This window comes from Urocitellus parryii, chromosome 10 (genome assembly GCF_045843805.1).
Source record: "Urocitellus parryii isolate mUroPar1 chromosome 10, mUroPar1.hap1, whole genome shotgun sequence".
Classification (NCBI taxonomy): domain Eukaryota; kingdom Metazoa; phylum Chordata; class Mammalia; order Rodentia; family Sciuridae; genus Urocitellus; species Urocitellus parryii.
This window is the reverse complement of record NC_135540.1, coordinates 114,343,655-114,365,611: the sequence shown is the minus strand read 5'-3', so window position 1 is coordinate 114,365,611 and position 21,957 is coordinate 114,343,655. Positions and strand designations below refer to the sequence as shown.

Genomic DNA, 21,957 nt, shown 5'->3' with positions numbered 1-21,957 from the left:
GAAGTAGAGAACATTTATATTGTAGTTTGCATCCATCCCATGTGTGAATTGAATATTTACTGTGGTATTAATCTCACACTTACACAGATGAACTTCTTTGAGTCTTCTGGTGCTATTCCAGATACATTTAAAGCAAGAATTAATTTCTTAGAATACACTTACTGAAAAATCTGAACTAATGGAAATGAATCAATTACATGTATTGAAACTAAGGAAAGTGAATAACAGATTCTTGATGAAACTTTGTATAATTGTACCAATTAAGAAGTGTGAAAACAATGACAACAGAAAAATATTCCAAGAGGCTAAAGTAAATAGATGAGCATAAGTTACTAATTAATAATACAAATCAGCTTTATAATGCATATGATAGTTGAGTACATTTTCTGCAAATATATAATGAGTAATGAATGTATTTTCTTTTCTTTTTCTCCCCTTTACAAGGGTCTCTAACAGTTGAGGATTGTGTGGTTCATATAGATCTGAATCTGGCTAAAGTGATTCATGAGAAATGGAAAGAATCTGTAATGGTTGGTAGGCTTCTTTATATGAAGAACTCCTTTTGTGTCTTATTTCGTTACCTTTGTTTTCAATAAAATCTACCATACTATATAAAAGTTTTATTGAATTTTGACTTTGAGAGAATGAACTTTTACCAGTTAACAGATTACTGATTGTTTTTCTCTTTTCAGTATTTGAGCTATTTCCAGACTGGCCAATTATATAATTAGCGATGGAGCTCAATGTGATTGTTGATTTTTTTTTTTTTTAAGAAAAAAAATAAACAGTGAGTTTTTTATTCCCTAAAAGACTGCAGTGTGAATTGATTAAATTTCAAAAACATTTTTTTAGAAAATGCAACGTAAGAGCTCTGTAAGTGGAGCAGTATTTAGATATAGCCATATTTATAATTTTATTTATCTAATTTTATTGTTTTCCTTACAGTTAGTAAGAACAATTTACAATTATATAAAAAGAAATGATTTTTAAGGAAAAATAATATAACCTGTGAGCTTGGTTACCAGTGCACTCCTTTGTTAATCCCCTGCTCTGCATTCGTTTTTAGGAGCGACAAAGACAAGAGGAAGTATCTTGTGGCAGGGTTATTCAAGGTAAAGCATGTATTTTTATTTTTGATGTTCTTGTCTTAATGTTGTAACTGGTTGTGTGTGTGTGTGTGTGTGTGTGTGTGTGTGTGTGAACTCATTCTAAATATCCTTCCAAAAATATGTTACTCAAATTTTGATTTGTAAATGAAAGTTCTTTAAAAGTATTTAACATTTAATCTCTTTCTTCCTTCCTTTCTTTTTTTTTTTTTTTTTGTACTGGGGATTTAACCCAGGGGTGGTTTACCACTGAGCTATATCCCTAGAATCTTTTATTTTGATACTTTGAGATAGGGTCTAACTGAGGGGTTTAGGGCCTTGCTGACCTTGAATTTGTGATCCCCCTGCCTCAGCTTCTCCAGCCCATGGAATTACAGGCATACCCTACCTTGCTGGGCTTTAACATTGAATCTTGATACAAAATAAAAAAGGAGAATAAAACCTCTGTACTATATCTTTATCATGAGTGCTGTGAAACACCTAAAGTATGCTCTAATAAATATAGTCAAAGTGTTCCCTATTAAGGTTTTGCTCTGCATAACTGAAAAGTATTTTGGTTTGGGAACAGTAAAATATAATATCTGAGAGCACTGCATTACATGGTTATTCAAAGTTTTTACTGATGTTAAAATATTAGAGCCCAAAGGCCAGCCTGCTTTTTGGTACATCCTACCACTTTGAATACTTGATTACAGATGATTCCTTTAAGGCAACATTGTCTTCATTGATTTCTGCTGAGGGGTGGAAGAAGTGTTGATAAGGGTACTTCTTTGTTTATGAAATCCTCCAGGCATCTCTTTTGTCCACTCCCAGCTGTGACCAAGGCATAGAGCTCTAGGTTGGATTTAGACCTATGCTTACATCATAGCTTCCACGTGGTATGAGGGGTAGAAGAACCTGGAGTGTATGGTGGTTGTGGGAATGCCAGTGTTTGCTGTTTCTTCTCTCCCTGGGAAAACAAAGCAATATGTCAGCATGTGTCTGTAGAGATGCTGAAATTTTACACATTAAATTCTGTTACTGTGAACTTCTTAGAATGTTCAGTTCTTTATTTTGAATATCATTAGCTCAATATTTATTGTGTGCCTCCAGTGAGTTACAGATTTGCCAAAATATTGATCCTCTCAGTCCTTGCAGTAGCTGGGCAGAACTAACCAATGAGTTCACTTGCTCAATTCATTGGCTGCAACTTCCTCTATTTATTAGTGTCCTAAATACATATCACCATTATATGCTAAGTTGATTAATAGTTTTATTCAGATCAATGTTCTCATTTGAAATATTCCTACACTTACACATTTTATTTCTTATTTGCAATTATGTGTAGATGTATTTTGAAATTTCAGAGCTATTATATATTTAAAAGCTGAAAAGTAAAACCTAAAAACAGTAGCACATTTCCTTGACCTCTGTTGGATTTTGTACATTAATTGTTGAGGATTTGACAGTACTTATATTGCTCTTGTAGATTCTTCCCTGGTTGGACATATTGGTCTTGATAATCCTGAACAAAAATCATCTCAGAGAACAGGCAAAAAATTGCTGAAGACTTTAGCAGCACCCGAAATGCTCCCCTTGTTGGATCATTGGAATACTCAAACTAAAAAAGTATCACTCAGAGAAATAATGTCGGAAGAAATTGCCTTACAGGAAAAACATGATTTGGTATGAGTTAGTACAAATACTAAGCTATTGTTTCTGACTCAGTCAATTGTGCTTGTTTGTGATTTTCATTTAATTCTGTTTCCTAGACTGGACCCCATGCTTAACCTTTTATTTATTTATATATAGTCATGTATCAATTAACAACAGGGATAATGTTCTTAGAAATGTGACATTAGGCAATATGTTGAGTGAACATCATTGAGTGTACTTGCTTGAGCCAAGAGAGTGTAGGCTACACACTTAGGCTGTGGTACACCATGGTATGTGTGGTCTGTCATTGACTGAAATGGTGTTATGTGGTGCATGACTGTATATATATATTCTTTTATTAATATGATTGAATGTATTGGATATGTATATATGAGTGTGTGTGTACATATTTATACACCCATACACATCTGTGTGATTATATATGTAGTTATACATTTATGAGCAACTTCAAATACTTTCTTTTTTTTGCATCATCAGATGATATAATGTCTTTTTTATTGATTTTTTAAAAATTAACGACAGTGGAATGCATTACGATTCTTATTACACATATACAGCACAATTTTTCATATCTCTGGTTGTATATAAAGTATGTTGACACCAATTTGTGTCTTCATACAGTTACTTTGGATAATGATGTCCATCACATTCCACCACCCTTGCTAACCCCCTGCTCCTTCCTTTTCCCTCCTACCCCTCTGCCCTATCTAGAGTTCTATTTCTCCCATGCTCCCCCTCCCTACCCCACTATGAGTCAGCCTCCTTATCTCAGAGAAAACATTCGGCATTTGGTTTTTTGGGATTGACTAACTTCACTTAGCATTATCTTCTGCAACACCATCCATTTACCTGCAAATGCCATGATTTTATTCTCTTTTATTGCTGAGTAAAATTCCATTATGTATATACCACATTTTTTAATCCATTCATCTACCGAAGGGCATCTAGGTTGACTCTACAGTTTAGCTATTGTGAATTGTGCTGCTACAAACATTGATGTGGCTGTGTCCCTGTAATATGCTGATTTTAAGTCCTTTGGATTTCAAATACTTTCTAAAAATGGGATAGTGCAATGATACACTACTAACTTCAACCATTAATCAGTGAAGAAATTCTTTGATTGCTTGTAAATTCTTAGTTTTTTTTGCAACAAAATAATTATTCTTTTGGTTAGCATTGCTTGTGTTATAAATTTCATCCTAAAAGGTGATTTTTATGTTTTTGTTTTAGAAAAGGGAGACACTTATGTTTGAAAAAGATTGTGCCACTAAACTAAAGGAGAAGCAGCTCTTTAAGATATTTCCAGCCATTAATCAAAATTTTCTGGTGGACATTTTCAAGGATCACAAGTGAGTGCCAGAAGGAGTATCTAGAGTTTCTACTCTGATGTCACTGAAAGCATATGCCAAATAATCTTTTTTGTTTATTTTTTCTCATTAAAAATAATATATAAACAAATTTAAATGCAATGTATATAATGTAGAAGGCTAACAGTTCCTGGGAATATTCTTCAATGTTTTTCTTACATATGTGCTAATGATATGTGCCTATTTGCTTTTGTGTGTGTGTGTGTGTGTGTGTGTGTACTTCACTTAAATAAGAGATTGTATTTTATGTACTGATTTTGTAGTTTTGCTAGTGTTTATTTTTCTGTCCTTGTGATCTGCTCTTTTCTTGTTCAAGCCTGCAGATTAATCCAAAGTGCCATAATTATTTAAATATACCTCTGTTTGTGGTAAGAAAATTCTGTAAGAAAATTCTAACCATGTTACAGTGAGCATCCCTGAACATACATCTTTGTGTACATGGGTGAATGCTATTGTAGGATAATTCCTAAAAGTGAAATTGCTGCTTTATAGTGTGTGTCATTGAAAAATTTTATAGCTAATGCAAATTTCCTTTAATAAAGACTGGCTGTATTAATTATATGTACAGGGAGTATAACCTCCCTGGATATTAGGAACTTTAAGTTTCTGCCAATCTGATAGGAAAAAAGATATTTCATTATTGCTGAGAATGTGGCTCAAGCGGTAGCGCGCTCGCCTGGCGTGCATGCGGCCCGGGTTCGATCCTCAGCACCACATACAAAGATGTTGTGTCCGCTGAAAACTAAAAAATAAATATTAAAATTCTCTCTCTATTCTCTCTCTCTTTAAAAAAAAAAGAAATTTTATTTTGTAATTACTAGTAAGGTTGACCCTTTTAAAATTTTTTTCTTGTCAGGCATGATGGTAGACACCTGTAAACCCAGTGACTTAGGTGGCTAAGGCAAGAGGATCCAAGTGTGAGACCAGCCTCAGCGATTTAGCCAGACCCTGACTAAAAATAAAAAGGGCTGGGGATATAATTTAGCTGTAGAGGGCCCTAAGGTTCAACCCCTAGTACTGCATGCATAGATAAAGAGTTCTATTTTTTGGAATTTGAGATTTTCTTTGTGGTTTAATACATGATCATTTTTTATAAATATTTTATAGAGCACTTTTGAAAAGAATATTATTCTCTGTTGAATATGCAAAGTTCTAAGTAAGTCATTTAAATTGTTTTTTAAATAGTTTTATTTCAATCCATAACTTTTTAATATATTTTTACTACCAACCTACTGTTTTCTTAAAATTATGTATTAAGATCTCTGAAAGTTCCGGGATAGGAAGGTGTTGCTGGCATCTGGTAGCTCTCTTCTGTTGGGGCAGGGGCCAGAGGATTTGAGGTGAAACAATTCAGAGTTGTGTTCCCCAAGCAAAGTGAGGGGGTTCTATGAGTCCTTTCTAGGGATGGTCAGAGTGATTGGTTAGTCAGGCGCTTGGAGTGGGTGGTTATCTGCCAACAGCTAATTCTTTTAGCAAACAGTAGCTTCAACTTCATTATGGTAAGGAGGGTAGGTGGGCTAAGTTACTTCTATACTTGAACTATAATCTTATAATCTATACTTATGAATGAAGTATAATCTTTTAGGGCCATAACCCTCAAAACAAAATACCAGTGGTGGGGACTAACTTCCAGCCCCAGGAGTGGGCAGATGATTTTTTGTTTGTTTTTGTGATCCTTGGGATTGAACCCAGGAGTGCTCTACCATGAGCTACATCCCCAGCTTTTAAAATTTTGAGATAGGGTCTTATTGTGATCCTCCTACCTCATCCTCCCAAATCTCTGGGATTACAGGTGTGGACCACCATGTCCAGCTGGTAGGTGATTTTAAGGGCTCAAAAAGATTGGATAGTTGTTAGTAGCATTCAGCCCCTAGAAACCCCTCTGTGTTGAGCTTTTCTAAGGCAGCATCATGAGAGGATTAAAGCTAAATTGCAAGTCCCAAATGGCTCCCCTTCACAAGTCATCTATGATAAATTGAAGAGTACTAATACATACTATTTTAGATAACTGCCTGTCACATTTCAAAAATATTCAGATATGGTCAGCTCTTCATTATCTGGCCAATGGAAGAAATGAGAGGCATAAATAGTCTGAAATAATGAGTAGTGTGAAATAATTTATAATTTTCTTTGGAATTAATTTCTTTAGATATTAGAACATGAGGGTATCCAATGTGGTTTAATATTATATAGATGTAGATAATATAGATAATATAATCACCCTTCTATATAATAATACATTAGAACATCTTGCTATTATCTAACTGTAACTTAGTATCCATTGATCAACCTTTCTCCATCCATCCCACCCTCCAATGTTACCTTTTGGAAATTTTTTAAGAATTTTAAAGTTAGTTTGTGTGAGCCTATTCCTGATTAGCTTCCTGCAGATCAGTCTTGACTCTTTGAAATACACAATAAACATTTTGTTTCAGTGTTGAAAATTTATTTCTTACAAAATACTTGATGATTGCTTATGCTAATGTCTCCACGTATCTTATTTTTACATATTGACATTGTATTTGTACTTAAACTTTCTACAGCTATTCATTAGAACACACAGTGCAGTTTTTAAACTGTGTTCTCGAAGGAGATCCTGTAAAAACAGTTGTAGCTCAAGACTTTGTTCACCAAAATGAGAATGTCACTTCTCATACTGCACAGAAGACTAAAGAGAAAAAGGTATACAATTACTTATTTTTTCACTACAATGGTAGATAATTATATATAAAATAAGATTTGTTTATTAAGCATAATAATTTTAAGGATTATTTCTCACCATTGACTATGGGAAATTTAATGACGAATAGCATATTTGGTTTAGAATTCCATGTGCACCCCCAAAATTGAATAGCAGTGGGGTTTTATAATATAATGGATCTAGAGTGTAAATATGTGCTCTTTTTCCAAAGTTGTTGCACATTTTATATTGGAATTATTTTCTTAATTTTATTTTTGTATTGTTCACTGTAAATGCATAAAAAATTTTGTATATTAATCTTATATAAAGACATTTTTACATAACTTTATCATATTGCTCTTTTTATCTTCCTTCCTTCCTTCCTTCCTTCCTTCCTTCCTTCCTTCCTTCCTTCCTTCCTTCCTTCCCTCCCTTCCTTCCCTCCCTTCCTTCCTTTCTTCCTTCTTTCTGGCATGCTAGGTAAGAGCTCTACCAGGCTGGGGATATAGCTCAGTGGTAAAGCACTTGTTTGGATTCAATCCCTAGCATCAAAAAATAAAAAATAAAGCACTACCCTTGAGCTGTATCTCCAGCCCTATATTATTGTTATTTCTAAGAATTCTCAGGGATAAATTTACTTGTTCCTTTTTTTCTTTGAATATTTCACCATGACATAGATGATATATTGGACTTGGGTAATTTTGTTATTCATATGACCTATTATTGCTGTTCTTGGGACAGAATCTAAGTGATATCCTTGATGCCTGTGATCATATGGAAAATAAGGTACCATGATAGATAGATGCCATTTATTATAAGATGCAGATAGTGCACAGAATGATCATGCGGCCTTGTAGGCCAGACTAGAAATGAAGATTATTTCTCTGTCCTAATGGTATTCAAGGCACTGTGGGTCATTCTGATGATGAGGGAAACGATAGGGAGGAGGTGTATTGTTTGAAGTGGGAGATGACTGGAAAATCAGAAAAGGGAGTTTGTGTGAATTATATAAACCTTGACCAAAATGTTAACCTTTAAGTTATTCTGGAAATCAGTCTTGCTCACAAAATATGGGTAGGTGTCACAAAACTGGTAAAGATCTTTTAGGATTCTTTTACAAGCCTGATGCACTCTAATTGCCAAAATCATTTCCTATGGATAACAAACCTGTACATTTTAATAAAGGCTAAAGAAATAAGGAGTAATATTAAAATGTGCAGATTTGTTATCCATAAGAAATGATTTTGGCATTAGAGTGCATCAATCAGGCTTATAAGAGAATAAGTGATACTTATTAGGTGGATTTTTAGGAAAGAAAGAATATTTCACTTGGCTCTTGTTAATGAAATTATAGTATAGCACATTCATATGAAATGGATATAAAAATAAATGCCAGCTGCATTTTAAAAGAGTACCTGAGAAAGTATCTTTTATCATTTACTGTTTTTTCTTCTTTGAAAACAGGCAATGAAAGATCTCTTATTAGAGAACCAAATATGATTTGCATTGTTTAGTAAAAAGAGACCCTTGCTGTAAGAGATTTATGATGTTCATAGTGTTAGGCACTGTGCAAATTTCAAACACTGTAGAAAGTATTATTTGGGGGGGGCGGTACTGAGGATTGAACTCAGAGACACTCAACCACTGAGCCACATCCCCAGCCCTATTTTGTGTTTTATTTAGAGACAGGCTCTCACCATGTTGCTTAGTGCCTTGACTTTGCTGAGGCTGGCTTTGAACTTGCCATCTTCCTGTCTCAGCCTCCCAGGTCGCTGGGATTACAGGCATGCACCACTGTACCAGGCTGTAGAAAGTATTTTTATTAAACTGCCTCCCTGAAGTCTTTGATTTTATCAGGAAAGTAAGCCAGGCACTCAGAATATTTGAACTTTAATATAAACTGGTCTGTGCTTAAGCACCAGCAAGAGTGAATAAGAAGATAGGGTCTGTGAATATTCTTATAAAAGAGACATCCTTGGGGCTGGGGATGTGGCTCAAGCGGTAGCACGCTTGCCTGGCATGCGTGCGGCCCGAGTTCGATCCTCAGCACCACATACCAACAAAGATGTTGTGTCCGCCAAGAACTAGAAAATAAATATTAAAGAGACATCCTTGCATTGTTTTTTCATAAAATAAGTTGGGTGTTTGTTGCAAAAATTAATTGATTGATTTACATATTTTAGGTCTGGTAATGAGTTAGAAGCATGGTAATGTATTTTATTTATTTTTTGACACTGGTTTTTGATATTCTAGAGATATTTGGATGCACCATGTGAGAATATTATTTTAAAAATGTAATTTTCCTCTTTGGTGGAGAGCACTGAGGCAATTTACATAATGGTTAATTTTCATTATCTTTACAGTACAGTGACTTTTCCTTTAAGGGTCTGTTTTATACATTATTATTATCACATGATAATTTTAATATGATAATATTATCACATGATTATTATCACATGATAATTTTTTTAAAAAGATCTTTGAAATTGAGTAATAGCTAGTAATAGCTAATTGACCTCAGTGGCTAGTGGCTGACCTCATCTAATTAGCTGGTTGAAACTGCCCCATGAACAAAGTTACAATCTTTATTAACTACCAGCCATGATAACTCCTTAAGCTCTTTTTTTAGTTTTGTTTTTTTGGTACTAGGCATTGAACTTAGGGGCAATGAACCACTGAGCCACATTCTCAGCCCTATTTTGTATTTTTTATTTAGAGACAGAGTCTCACTGAGTTGCTTAGCGTCTTGCTTTTTGCTGAGACTGGCTTTTGAACTTTTGATACTCCTGCCTAGTTTCTGGGATTACAGGAATGGGCCACTATGATTGGCTCTTCTGTTTTAAAGAGAAGATTATTCAGTTTATTGTATCAATTGGATTTTTAAGTTACCTTTCCCTCACCCCCTGCAGTGCTGGGGATTGAACTCAGGGCCCTTGTATATGTAGTTCTCAGTTGGATTTTTAAAAAGATAAATTGAAATATGCCATTTCTACCTTTAATGAACTTAGAATTCCTCCATTGGATAAATGAGTTTTATTCTTTCAATATCTCATATTCTGTCTTTTGGCTTGTATGTGACCTAATTATATTTTCATAACTTTTGAGAACTCTTCATCATCTCCTGAGGTAAGAATGGTTAAAAAGGGGAGGGGTAACATTAATGACATGAAAAAGTTACTGATAGTCAATAAATGCCTGACTTAAAAGGTAGAATCTGTTTTTTGAGAAGAAAGATGATAAATGAGAGAGCCCAAGTTTTGTATGTGTTTTCTGAAGATATGTGTTTTTTTACTGTCTTTGAATGTTACTTACTATGTAATATCTTATAGGCAAAGAAATTGAAGGAGACTGAAGATACCCCAAGTGAACCATCTTTCCAGGATTTCGAGTACCCTGAGTATGATGACTACAGGGCAGAGGCTTTCCTGCACCAGCAGAAGAGGATGGAATGCTATAGCAAAGCTAAGGAAGCTTACCGAATGGGGAAGAAAAATGTTGCCACCTTTTATGCCCAGCAGGTAAAGTAGAAAACTGATTATAATTCAACTCTTTGTTAGTTATGGTATCTAAATAATCTTAAAGCAGATAACCCTGTACTGTGTTGTGATTATATTATACTGGGTAGGGGGCGTGGTTTGGAGATTATATAAATGATATCAATAAGGCATTATCATGTAAACAAAATGTGGTTGTGTGAATTTAATCTCCTTTGAATGCTCAGTTATTTTATTTATTTTTAAATACTTTTTTAGTTGTTGATAAATCTTTATTTTATTTATTTATATGTCGTGCTGAGGAATGATCCCAGTGCCTCACACATGGCCAGGCAAGTGCGCTACCACTGAGCCCCAGCCACTCAGTTGTTTTATATTGATAGCCTATGTGAATTACATATTATTCTGACAGTCCATATTTTCTTTAAGATTAGATTCGATCATTCAGTGCCACTTCTAAATGGGTAAGTTTTCTGGAGGAAAGGAAACAGAATATATCTCAGTGGAATTACCGGGTATTGGGCTTTCTGTTGTATTTGAATCTCTAGTAATGTATCACTTTTATGGTCAGAAAAAGAAAATGACATTAATATTTTTTAGGGGAATTAAATTTCTACCTGGGCTCATTTTGCATGGTATTTTAAGAAATCCTCTGGATTTACTTTTCATTTTATGGTTCCACAATGGCTGTTTTGTGATTGACCAGAGAAAGGTGTCAAGCTGGTATAGCTCTGTGAGCCCTGATAACAGGGCCCTGGCGATGACTGTAGGAGGTAATTGTGGGATGGTGAGTGGGAATGACCCTGAAACCAAGATTATCAAAGGGCACACCTTGTTATCAATATTGAATGAGTGGGCTCTTTCATGAGATGGCTAGTGTTTAGTTTCCTTCTTTTATGATTTTTGGTTCAAAAAATTTGGTAGAAACCATGATTCAATATTTTAAAAATACATTATTAATCTGCAGAAATTTACCTAAATTTTGGTGCGGTTCTTGTACTTTAGCCCGTTGGGTTATTTGAGATTTTAGGCTTATCGTTCTGCCTTTTATTTAGAGCAGAGGAAATGTTAGTTTCCTCTTCATTTACGTAGAAAATATCTGAAATGTCCATTGGTGATTTGTTGACAATTAAAGGGCAGTCTTCATGAGCAGAAAATGAAAGAAGCCAACCACCTTGCTGCTGTGGAGATCTTTGAGAAAGTTAATGCCTCCCTGCTGCCACAGAATGTCTTAGACCTCCATGGGCTGCATGTGGATGAAGCAATAGAACATTTGATGACAGTTTTACAGCAGAAAACTGAAGGTAGGAGTGAGGTGATGACCCATTTTTCTATTGTGAATAGAAATTGTCTTTTGATATAACTTGCAAATTCAGGAGCAACTGAACATGCAGGCTGGGGATATCTGTGCCACATGTAATGAGTGTCTTGTTGGCTTAGCATAGCTATATTCGTCATTCTTCCATAGAGCCTTCTTGTAGGCAGTTCTCATTGAATAACCATTATTCACCTTGTTTCCCTTTATATCTCAGTCTTGGTTATTTGCTATATTTATTGAAGGGAGGTGTAGTGTAGTCTGAGAATCTTTTGTGACTTATAAATAAGACATTTCAGTAATATTGTATATTTTTGTTCAGTTGATGTTTGTTAAGCAATAGATATTTATAGGATATAAATTGTTTAATTGACATTTATATTTAATAAAATATAAAAGTAAATAAGGTGATAGATTTTTGCAGAATTGTCAAGTCAGTACACCCAGTACCTCCTGGAGTTACCACTTTTTTTCTGTGTGTGTGTGGTGAGGATACTTGTGATCTAGTCCTAGCATATTTCAAGTATATAATACACTATTATTAGTAATAGCTGCCATTGTTACACAAGCTCCTTGGAACTTACTGTTAAAATTGAAAGTTTGTACCACTTAACCAATATCTCTCAGCTACCACTACTCTCTTTTCCTGGGCTTTCCTTTTCAGATTCCATATATAAGTGAAATTATACAGTATTTGTCTTTCTCTGCTTGGCTTATTTTAACTGATAATAATGCATTCTAGGTTTATCCATATTTGAAAATGATAACATTTCCTTCTTTTTACATCATTGAATAATCTCTGTGTGTGTGTATACACAAACAAAATGTAGTAGATCCATACAATGGAATTTTATTGTATGATTCCATTTATCCAAATGTCTTAATAGGAAATCCATAAAGACAGAAAATAGATTCATGGTGTCTGGGGCCGGAAAGGAGTGGGGTTGGAGGTGACTGCTAATAGGCACAGAATTTCTTTTGGAGATGATAAATGTTCTCTGTTCTGGAATTAGGGGGATTGGTTGTAAAATGTAAATATACTAAAAATCACTGAATTATACATTTAAAATGATATTTTGTTATGTGAATTTTATCTCAATTAAAAAAATTGTAAGAAAAAAGAAATACTTTGCCCATGGTAACACCTCTTCATAGCTAAGATACAAATTTTTTCTGGAAGCCAAAGCGCATCTTGTTATGAGGTGACCTATAGTAGCCTGTAGTTACTGCAAATCACCACCAGATGGTAGTATTGTTGAATAGAAACGTTTTCAGGGGAAAAACTGTGGCTCTGCCCTGCATTGCTTTTTGTCACAGCATAAAAGGATTGTCAAAATTGTAGATTTGTAAAAAAAATAGAGACATTCTGGGCCTTGTGTTTTGTGACTTAAGTTCACATCACTGCCTAAAGAGTATTTTTGCCCCCAAATCCAACCAGAAGCTGATCAAGCCTTTAGCTCTGATTACATATTGTAGAGATTTATGCGGGATAGAGGAACATGTTAAACAACACGAATGGGGATGCATCAGCAAATCCAGATTGTCAAAAATCTAGGATAAATGAATCATTTTTTCCCCAATATTTTTTAAAGAAAAACACAAAAGGTGGGAAAAACCTTTAGATTAAAAGTTACTTAAGAAATATACCAAGCTGACCAGTAGTGCTGGTGCATGGTCCATAATCCCTCTGGAGGCTGAAGTAGAAAGTTTGCAAATTTGAGGCCAGCCTGGGCAGCTTAGTGAGACCCTGTGTCAAAATAAGAAATAAAAGGGCTTGGGATGTAGCTCAGTGTCCACCCGAGCCCAACCCTTATTCCCCAGGACCACAAATAAACAAACACTAAGTTGGGCATGATGGCATCTGCCTATAATCCTAGCTTTTCAGGAGGCCAAGGCAGGAGGATTGTAAGTTTGAGGGCAACCTGAGCAACCTAGTGACACCCTATCTCAAAACAAAAAAGGGAGGGGATGTAGCTCAGGGTAGAGCATTCCCAATTCAATCCCAGTATTGAAAACAAAATGCATGTGTATGTGTGTGCATACGTGTACATATATACACATACTAGCCATTCAATCTCCATTCAGTCCCCAGCACCACTGTGTGTGTGTACGTGTGTGTGTGTGTGTGTGTGTGTATGTGTGTATTATGTGTACAAACATATATACATCAACCAAATGTAATATGTGGACTTATTTAAATCCTGATTGGAGGGTGGGAGGAAATGCTGGGGAAATTTATTGGCCAAATTATATTGTTATATTGTGTGCCTGTAGGAAAATGTACCAACAAATCATCAAATCCCATCATCATATATACACCAGTAAAAATGTGGAAAAAATAAATCCTGATTCAAACAAATCACTTTAAAAATACTTTTTAAAAATAACTGGGAGAGAAATTTTTAGAAACTGATGATATTAAGGAGTTATTAATTTTGTAAGATGGTGATGTTGCTGGTTTTTTTTGAGATGGGGGCTCACTGTTGCCCAGGCTGTTCTCTGACTCCTGGACTCAAGTGATCCTCCTGCCTCAGCTTTCTAAGTAGCTGTGACTACTGGCACATAACCAGTGTGTCTGACATGTAGTGACATTTTTTAAAAGAGTGCTTTTTTGAGATACATATTGATATATTTGCAGTTGAAATAGTAAGCAGTCTGGAATGTGCTGAAAAGTGAGTGAGAGTTTTTTCAAAAGTGTTAAACAGCAGGAACAGCCTGTAATTTGGGAAGTTAAACATACACTTTAATTAATTAATGAAACAAATATCCTCTGAACTCCCACTTTGAGGCATGTGAATCAACTGGACAATACCTTCAGAGCAGCATGTGAACTTTGAAAGGTGAGGTGGTATAAATGACCTAACCTATAAGGAGAACAATAATGAAGGAGTGTGTGAGAGTGAATTATGGTTAGTTAAGAGATTTAAGGTGTTTTTGGTAAGTAAACTTTTGGGGTATAACATACCTGAACAACAGTTCCCTTATTTACAGGTGTGTAGTATAAAGCCTTTTTATAAAGTGGAAACCTAACTATAGGTAGCACCCAGAAAGAGATGAGTTTTAACAACATTGCTTGAAATAATGGCTATGGATTAGAGTAGAAATGGGAAATTTAGGCAAATATAAGGAATTAAAAATGCAAGAACAATGTGTTCTTTTAAAATTCTAAGCCTAGCCAGGTGCAGTGGCAGATGCCTGTAATCCCAGTGACTTGGGAGTCTGAGGCAGGAGGATCGAAAGTTTAAGGTTAGCCTCAGAAATTTTGCAAGACCATCATCAACTTAGTAAGATCCTGTCTCAAAAATAAATAAATAAAATAACAAAAAGGAATGGGAATGTAACTAAATAGTAAAGCATCCCAGGGTTCAATCCCCACTATCAATCAATCAATAAAAATAAAATACAAAATTCTTTTTTTTTCCTAAGCCTAACATTGCTCAGGAGATGATAAAACTTGAAAAACCATCTGATGGGGTTTTCTTGGTATATTAGGACAACTCAATGAGCAGAAGATGAAATGCTATGTTATGTTTGTATGTGTTTTATGCTAAGAGCAAAACGGGCTATTTATGAACGAAGATATTTATTGAGTTAAATCAACTCTGTATCATGAGCAGATTTTGTTTTTTGTGCTTTTACAACTGTGATTAACTTCAAGATTTATATACTGGCTTTCCCAAGGTCATATCTAAAGCAGGAACTTTAGTCGTTCAAAAATCTTAGGCTCATTCAGTATTTTAACTGTTATCTATCAGGAAGAATTTCTTAACAATCATCTTTAACAGTAGGACTACACTTCATGGTATAATTAGTGAGTTTGCTAATAGCTATTCCTGGGGGGTAGTCTATAAAGTAATCCTGTTATCTTATTTTCCTGATGAGGAAAACAGACACAGGGGAAGCTAAGTAACTTGTGCACAGTCATACAGTCATTTGTTGGCAAAACTGTGATTTGGACAAAAATATAAGTTATTTAAAGCATGCCCAACCCTCTGTGTATAGTAATTGTTAGATGTAATTAATATTGTTGCTGTCACCATCATTTCAGAGAGAACTTGCAGTAATGCATGGAAACCTCCTTTCCTGTAGGAGAAGTCCCACTTAAGTTTTTCAGGTGGAGAAATTGCTGTGAGGCAATGTATTTTTTAAATATATTTTTTTGGTGTTGATGGACCTTTATTTTATTTATTTATATGTGGTGCTGAGAATCTAACCCAGTGCCTCATGCATGCTAGGCAAGCACTGTACCACTGAGCCACAACCCCAGCCCAGCAGTGTATGTTTTAAAACATTTTTAATTTGGGGGCTTTCTGAGGTAATGAGCCTCTAAATCATCATGAAAATTTCATATGCATTTGAGTAGTTAAGGCATGTTTTCTGTTGAGAATGTAAGAAATGATTTTATCTGTTCCAATTCCTGTTGTAACAGAGTTTAAACAGAATGGTGGTAAGCCCTATCTTTCTGTGATTACCGGGAGAGGAAACCACAGCCAGGGAGGAGTTGCTCGCATCAAACCAGCTGTCATTAAATACCTCACAAGCCATAGCTTCAGGTGGGTACAGATTTCTGGTATTAATAATGACAATTGCCCATATGTAGTTAGGTAAACAGTAACAGTATGCTCAGACTGTTTATCATAATAGTTAACTGAATTGAACCTCATGGTTTTAGGCCCAGGTTCATACTTGGACTAGGGTGTAACTTCCCTGCTACATTTATGTGGTGTGATAAACCAGCAATAAAAAAGTCATATTTATTTTCAGTAATCGTCTGATAAAACTTTATCATAACTTTGAAATTCTAAAAAATAATATAGAATATATTAAATATATTTGTGTTCCTTTGATAATATATTATGTAATTAGATTATATGTATACATACCATAGATTAAGCTTTGCTGTTAAATTATTCTTTTGAAAGAAAAAATATTTTTAAATGGAATTGGACTTTTGATAAAATATAGTTTAATTTGACAGTGTGGAAACTTTTTAGCAGGAACTATTCAGTTAATATGAATTTATATGTCTTCATAAGTTAAGTTCCATTAATGATTTTTGCTGACATACATTAAAATGTCCTTTTTTATTGTGACCATTATTCAACAACAGAAAATGCCAAGTCCAAGATTAAAGATCTGTTGATGGATAAATTTCCTGAGGATATATGCTCTTAAGTCATGCCTCCCATCCAATTTTAGTTAGGGTAACCACTTATTTCATTTTTGCCATTTTGTGTATGGCATGTAATAAAATGTTTCTTGGCTACAGTGTAGAAAAAGGTAGCTTTTTTTCTGAGCATGAAAACAAGTGACATTTCAGATATTTTTACAAAGGAGTAGTTAGACCAGAAATGTTGAGATTAATGATCTGTTTTATTGCCTAATGTTCCTTGAAATTTTACCATGAGACAATTAAAAGTGTTGCATGGCCAGAATCCGACTTCCCTGCTTTATGAGAGATTTCTTGATGCTTTATGCACAAAAACAGTGTAATGCAGACCCCATCTTATCCTCCATATAGCAGACTCTTCTTCATGAAGGCCAAATTCATAAAGGCTTTTGAGAGGTTTTGAAAAAATCTTAAATTGTGTTGACTGTTGAGTTAGGAGTAACCTGCAGCCTTAGGGTTATATTTGTTTTGATAATAGATTAAAAGAAACATAAACATAGACAAAGGAGAGCACTTTGTTAGTAAATATCACTAAGCATAAATACTTAAAAAAGATACATTTCTTAGTCAATTTGAAAATTTTATCTTTAAAACATCTCTTTTCTCATTTCTGCAGGTTCTCTGAAATTAAACCAGGGTGCTTGAAAGTCATGCTAAAGTAAAATAAATGTCCTTGACTTAGAAGTATGAAGGTTTGTAGGTTAAAATTAGTTTTATTTGAAATAATTCAATCAATTCTGCTTTAAACATGTGTTTTATTAGGAACAGTGTTCACTTATAAGAAAAAAAATTGTTTTTCAAAATTGAAGAGAAGTTAATTTTTTTACTGAATCAAATTCCAAGTAATGTTACCTGTTAAAAATATTAAAGAGAATTTTTATGGATTTCAAAATGTCTAAGAAAATTATCAGCTGCAATTTTAAAGTCTGAAGTGCTCTGATTCTTTCTCAAAGAGAAAATGCTACCTTTGTATTAATTGTTGTTTGACGTTTAGCAAAGTCCTAAAGGCTTCTGTGAGAGGTAATGTGCTTTGAGAACTGGTTCAAACCTTTCAGAGGTGTGTATTAATATTAGTAAAGAAAGAAAGGCTATCTAACAACAACACTTGAATTCTTTTTGCTTTTGAAGCCAAATACATAAAATCATTTCATTTTATCATGTCCTGCAGAAGGGAACTTGTTGTCATACTTTTTTCTGCTTTGTATGTGACTCAACTCTTTCCTTTTGTTCTGTTCTTCTGTGTATGCATTTTCTATGAGGAAAGTTGGGTCTGAGATTATCTTGCAGTCTTATCCTTTCTGTAGGCTGAAAGGTCTTCAGAGGTGAGATGGTGGGCTGTCTGCCACTCGTTACTGCCTTCTAGGACTCCCAGAACCAACCATTTGCCCGAGTGGCAGCAGAGACAGCACTAAAGAACTATATTTTATATTGGGGGCATGTAATTTCTAAACTAGTAGGTCACAATCCTGTTAATTTAAATCAGAAGACATTTTTAATATCATCATAAAAGGAATCTGTCCAGTTTAAAAGATTTTTACGTTTATTTTGAAAAAGAGCCAACTTTCGGAAACTTTCAAAGACTCCTCTTGTTTCATTAGCTAACAAGTCCTGTAAGTATGTAAATTATAATTTCTTTTATACAGGTTTAGTGTGGTAATGTATAATTTTTTAGTATGAGATAGTGACTAAAATAAATTTGATTTTGGATATATAGAATACTTTCAACATATAATTTTCGCAAACAATTGTGTTGCTTTTTATTTAGTTTAAAAAATCATTTGGACAGGAATAATAGGATTGTTACCAAAAATATCCTGGAAATACAGAATGATTTCCCAAATAAGCAAACATTTTAATGAAAATAACACTCAAAAAATGTATTTTCATGAATCATCCATGCATGCTTTTAAAAGAAAAAGCCTATCTTTGAATTTATTTCCACAAAAAGGAATATATGTTTATTATTTAGAAATGCTAATGACTGGTGAAGTATTATTCACTTTCTTACATTTGTAATAATTCATGGGAAAAGATGCCAATAAACTAAACTGCACACTTTTGTAATGTTTAGAAGTGTTGTGTACATTAAAATAGGCAATTCCTTTTGACAACTTATTATAAAATTATACTTGTTAATGAAATAAAAATATCCCTATGTATAAATTAATATGATTTAAAAGAGATTAAAAACAACACTAAAATGTGTAGTACTGGAGTATATGCAGTTGCATACTCACTTTTTGTGTCTATATTTTCTCACCTGGTTAAAAAAATATCACTTTTGAGCCCTTTGGCCAGATTTACTTCAATATTATGATGATAATGATTGTTAATAGGGGAGCAGTCAAAAGTAGTTATGGTAGTCTATGAGTAAAACCTAAATGAAAGAAGCTATGTTCTATACTGTATCAACTTCAATTTTATGTCTTATTTTGGTAAATCGGGTAATATTTCTTCATTACCATTGATAAATTTGCAAGCAGAGTTTGTGCATCATAAATATTTTTATGAAGTTAAACCTATACTGCCTCCTGCCCTCCTACCTAGTATAGTTTAAGTAACACGTAATTTGGGAAAGAAAATTTATGATCCCTTTTCTTTTGCCCATTTTCAAATCCTATATGCCAGAAGGGAAGATAGCTTGGGCATTATTGAAGTTTTCATGTGATGGTATATTAGAAGAGCTCTTTGTAAACTTTAAAATATTTGAAAAGCATAGCACTTCTGTGGTTTGGAAGGCTTTAGTATCAAATCCATTCATATTCTCTTACTGGTATCTTCCAGAGGAAAGAGAAAAAGAGAACTAATGTAGAAACCACAGAGGGCATGCCTCTGGGCCAGGGGATTCTTAACAGTGTTTGCAATCTGTCTATCTCCTTTGTCCAATGTGAGAAATTTGAAGCATGTTTTCATACACTTATTGGCTGTTCATATATCTCTATGTTATTTTCAAGTTGAAGTTTCTTCTAATAGTATTTCAATACTATCTGCAATTCTGTGGCCTTTAAATATGGTTCGTATTATATAGTAGATATTGTGACTCTAAAATGTTTTGCGTATTATAACATTTTGAAAGGAAAAACAGTTTTTTTTGGATGGTTTTCTGTCTTTTTATTATAGCTTTTTTCTTTTTAAATTCAAGTGTTTTTGTATGCTTAGGAAAAGGATACATGTAATAACATGATTAGTTAGTTAGTTCTGAGCTGGAAATTGGAAACTTTTGAAACTCAGGAAATTGCTCTGACAATGTTTTAACTGCTCTCAATGTAAGAAAATGGCAAAATGCATAAAAATAATGTGTGCTGTTTTTTCCAGTGCTTTTTCATTGTGCAATGAGGTGAAGTTTGATGATATTTTTGTGTAGTGATTAAATATTGCTTATTTTTATTTACATGTAAAGAACAGATTTAAAAGTTTGTGTGGCCAAAAAAGTGTCATTTAAAAGGCAAAGTAAGTTTATGTAGAATGTATGTTAATGGTGCTTATTTTTGAAGTGTAATTCAAGTTTACAGTATTACTTAATGCCTCTTTACAGAATTTAATAGAGAAAAAAGGCCAGGACACATCTGTGTCCTGAAGAGCCTTTTCAACTTCATGTTATAATATGACAAGGTTTATTATTTTCCTTAAAGTTGAGCAATTGACTTTTATGGTCCAAATGATGAACCTGTTATTAATAAATGATTGAATTAACCATAAGATTTTTCCTTAAAATATAACATTGCAGCTATCAGTTGGAGAATATAAGATCTTCAGATGGTATATCAGAAACAAAATGTTTTTATTTGTACTATAAAGAAAATGTAATTTTGCTGTTAACTCTGTACTTTTTTATTGAAAATGTTTATAACTTTGCTTTTAAAATTTCTTATGAAACCATTTGCAAATTTCACACTTAATTTAATAAAATGCTTTAGCTACAGTCCAGTGTGAGGAAATTCTTCGTTTGATGTGGTAGGTTTAGTAACTTAAATATTAAAGAATATTTTTGTGTGTAACTTGGTAATTTCAGGGGGAAAGGGTCATAAAAGTTTCATTTCTGTACTACAGTTTTTCTTCTAGTTGATTTTGGTATAATAAGTAGGGATCCACTTTTGAACCAGATAAATGGATTAGGTAAGGCTTTTTTTCTTCACACCCTTGTATCTTTTGATTGAAGAATTATGTCTGTTAGGAACTCGAATAATACTTTAAATAGCAGAAAGGACTTTTGAACTTCAGGAAAGCAGAATAATTTGCTCATTAACAGGGACTTACAATATTTATTCAATAAATATTTATTGAGCACTTATTACTGAGAATATAGTGTAAGACAGCTTCTCTTCACAGGAATCTTACAATTATTCTCACCAACAATTATGTGTATAGTGATTTATACTCTGGAACACTTTCATATGTTATATTTTAAATCTCAAGAGAATCTTATTACATAGATGGTGCTATCCCAATTTAATGGATAAAGAGATAGGATTAGAGAAGTTAACCGATTTGCCAGTTAATGACAGAGATACAACTCCAGCCTCAGTTCTCTGATTCCTAGGATAGAGCAGCTGCATCTGTTATAAGTGTAAGGATAATTACTTCAAAAGATATAATACCCCCTCCTGAGAGAGATGTGGCTACACAGTATAGGTCTATAAAAACCTGCCATTTATGAAACTGCCTTCTTCCTTTATCCAAAGAAAGCTGGTATTTTGTGAAAAGCCCAATGTCAATGGCAAAAGAAAGGTTTACTTCTCCCTTAATAGAAAATCCCAGGGTCCAAGGACTGATGGAAGTGCTCTTTTCCATGAAGTTTGGGGATCTAGGGCCCTTATAGCTCACTATGCTGCCATAGCCAGGATATGGTACTCATTTTCCTTGGCCAGGATGGTGGCTGAACCCCAACTATCCTAACTATATTCTATTAAAGAATGGACAAAGAAGGAGGGAACAAAGAGCAAGTACCAGTGGTCTTAAAGATTTTTGGAAGCTGCCATAGGACTCTTACACTTCCATCCTGTTGGCTGGAGGTTAGTGATGTGGTTACATCTAGCTGCAAGGAAAGCTGGGAAATGGTCTATTTCAAACTACCACATGTTCAGCTATATGTCGGGCGTCCTTGAAGGAAAGAAAATGGAAATGAAGAATGAATAACAATGTCTGCCTTATTAGTTTTTTTTTTTTATC

The 21,957-nt window shown here is 34.1% G+C and overlaps 1 protein-coding gene across 2 annotated transcripts in view; it reads left to right on the top strand.

The window, feature by feature from the left end:
• The window catches only part of N4bp2 (NEDD4 binding protein 2), a 71,362-nt gene extending 50,332 nt beyond the window's left edge, over positions 1-21,030 (top strand). For both annotated transcript variants that reach the window (XM_077803315.1, XM_077803316.1), the window contains 9 exons: positions 445-530; positions 1,067-1,112; positions 2,575-2,771; positions 3,993-4,111; positions 6,673-6,811; positions 10,139-10,327; positions 11,439-11,607; positions 16,048-16,171; positions 17,405-21,030. In XM_077803315.1, the coding sequence (XP_077659441.1) occupies positions 445-530; positions 1,067-1,112; positions 2,575-2,771; positions 3,993-4,111; positions 6,673-6,811; positions 10,139-10,327; positions 11,439-11,607; positions 16,048-16,171; positions 17,405-17,450 (1,115 nt within the window). In that variant the 3' untranslated portion in view covers positions 17,451-21,030. The remainder of the gene's footprint in view (positions 1-444; positions 531-1,066; positions 1,113-2,574; positions 2,772-3,992; positions 4,112-6,672; positions 6,812-10,138; positions 10,328-11,438; positions 11,608-16,047; positions 16,172-17,404) is intronic.
• The last annotated feature ends 927 nt before the right edge of the window (positions 21,031-21,957 follow it).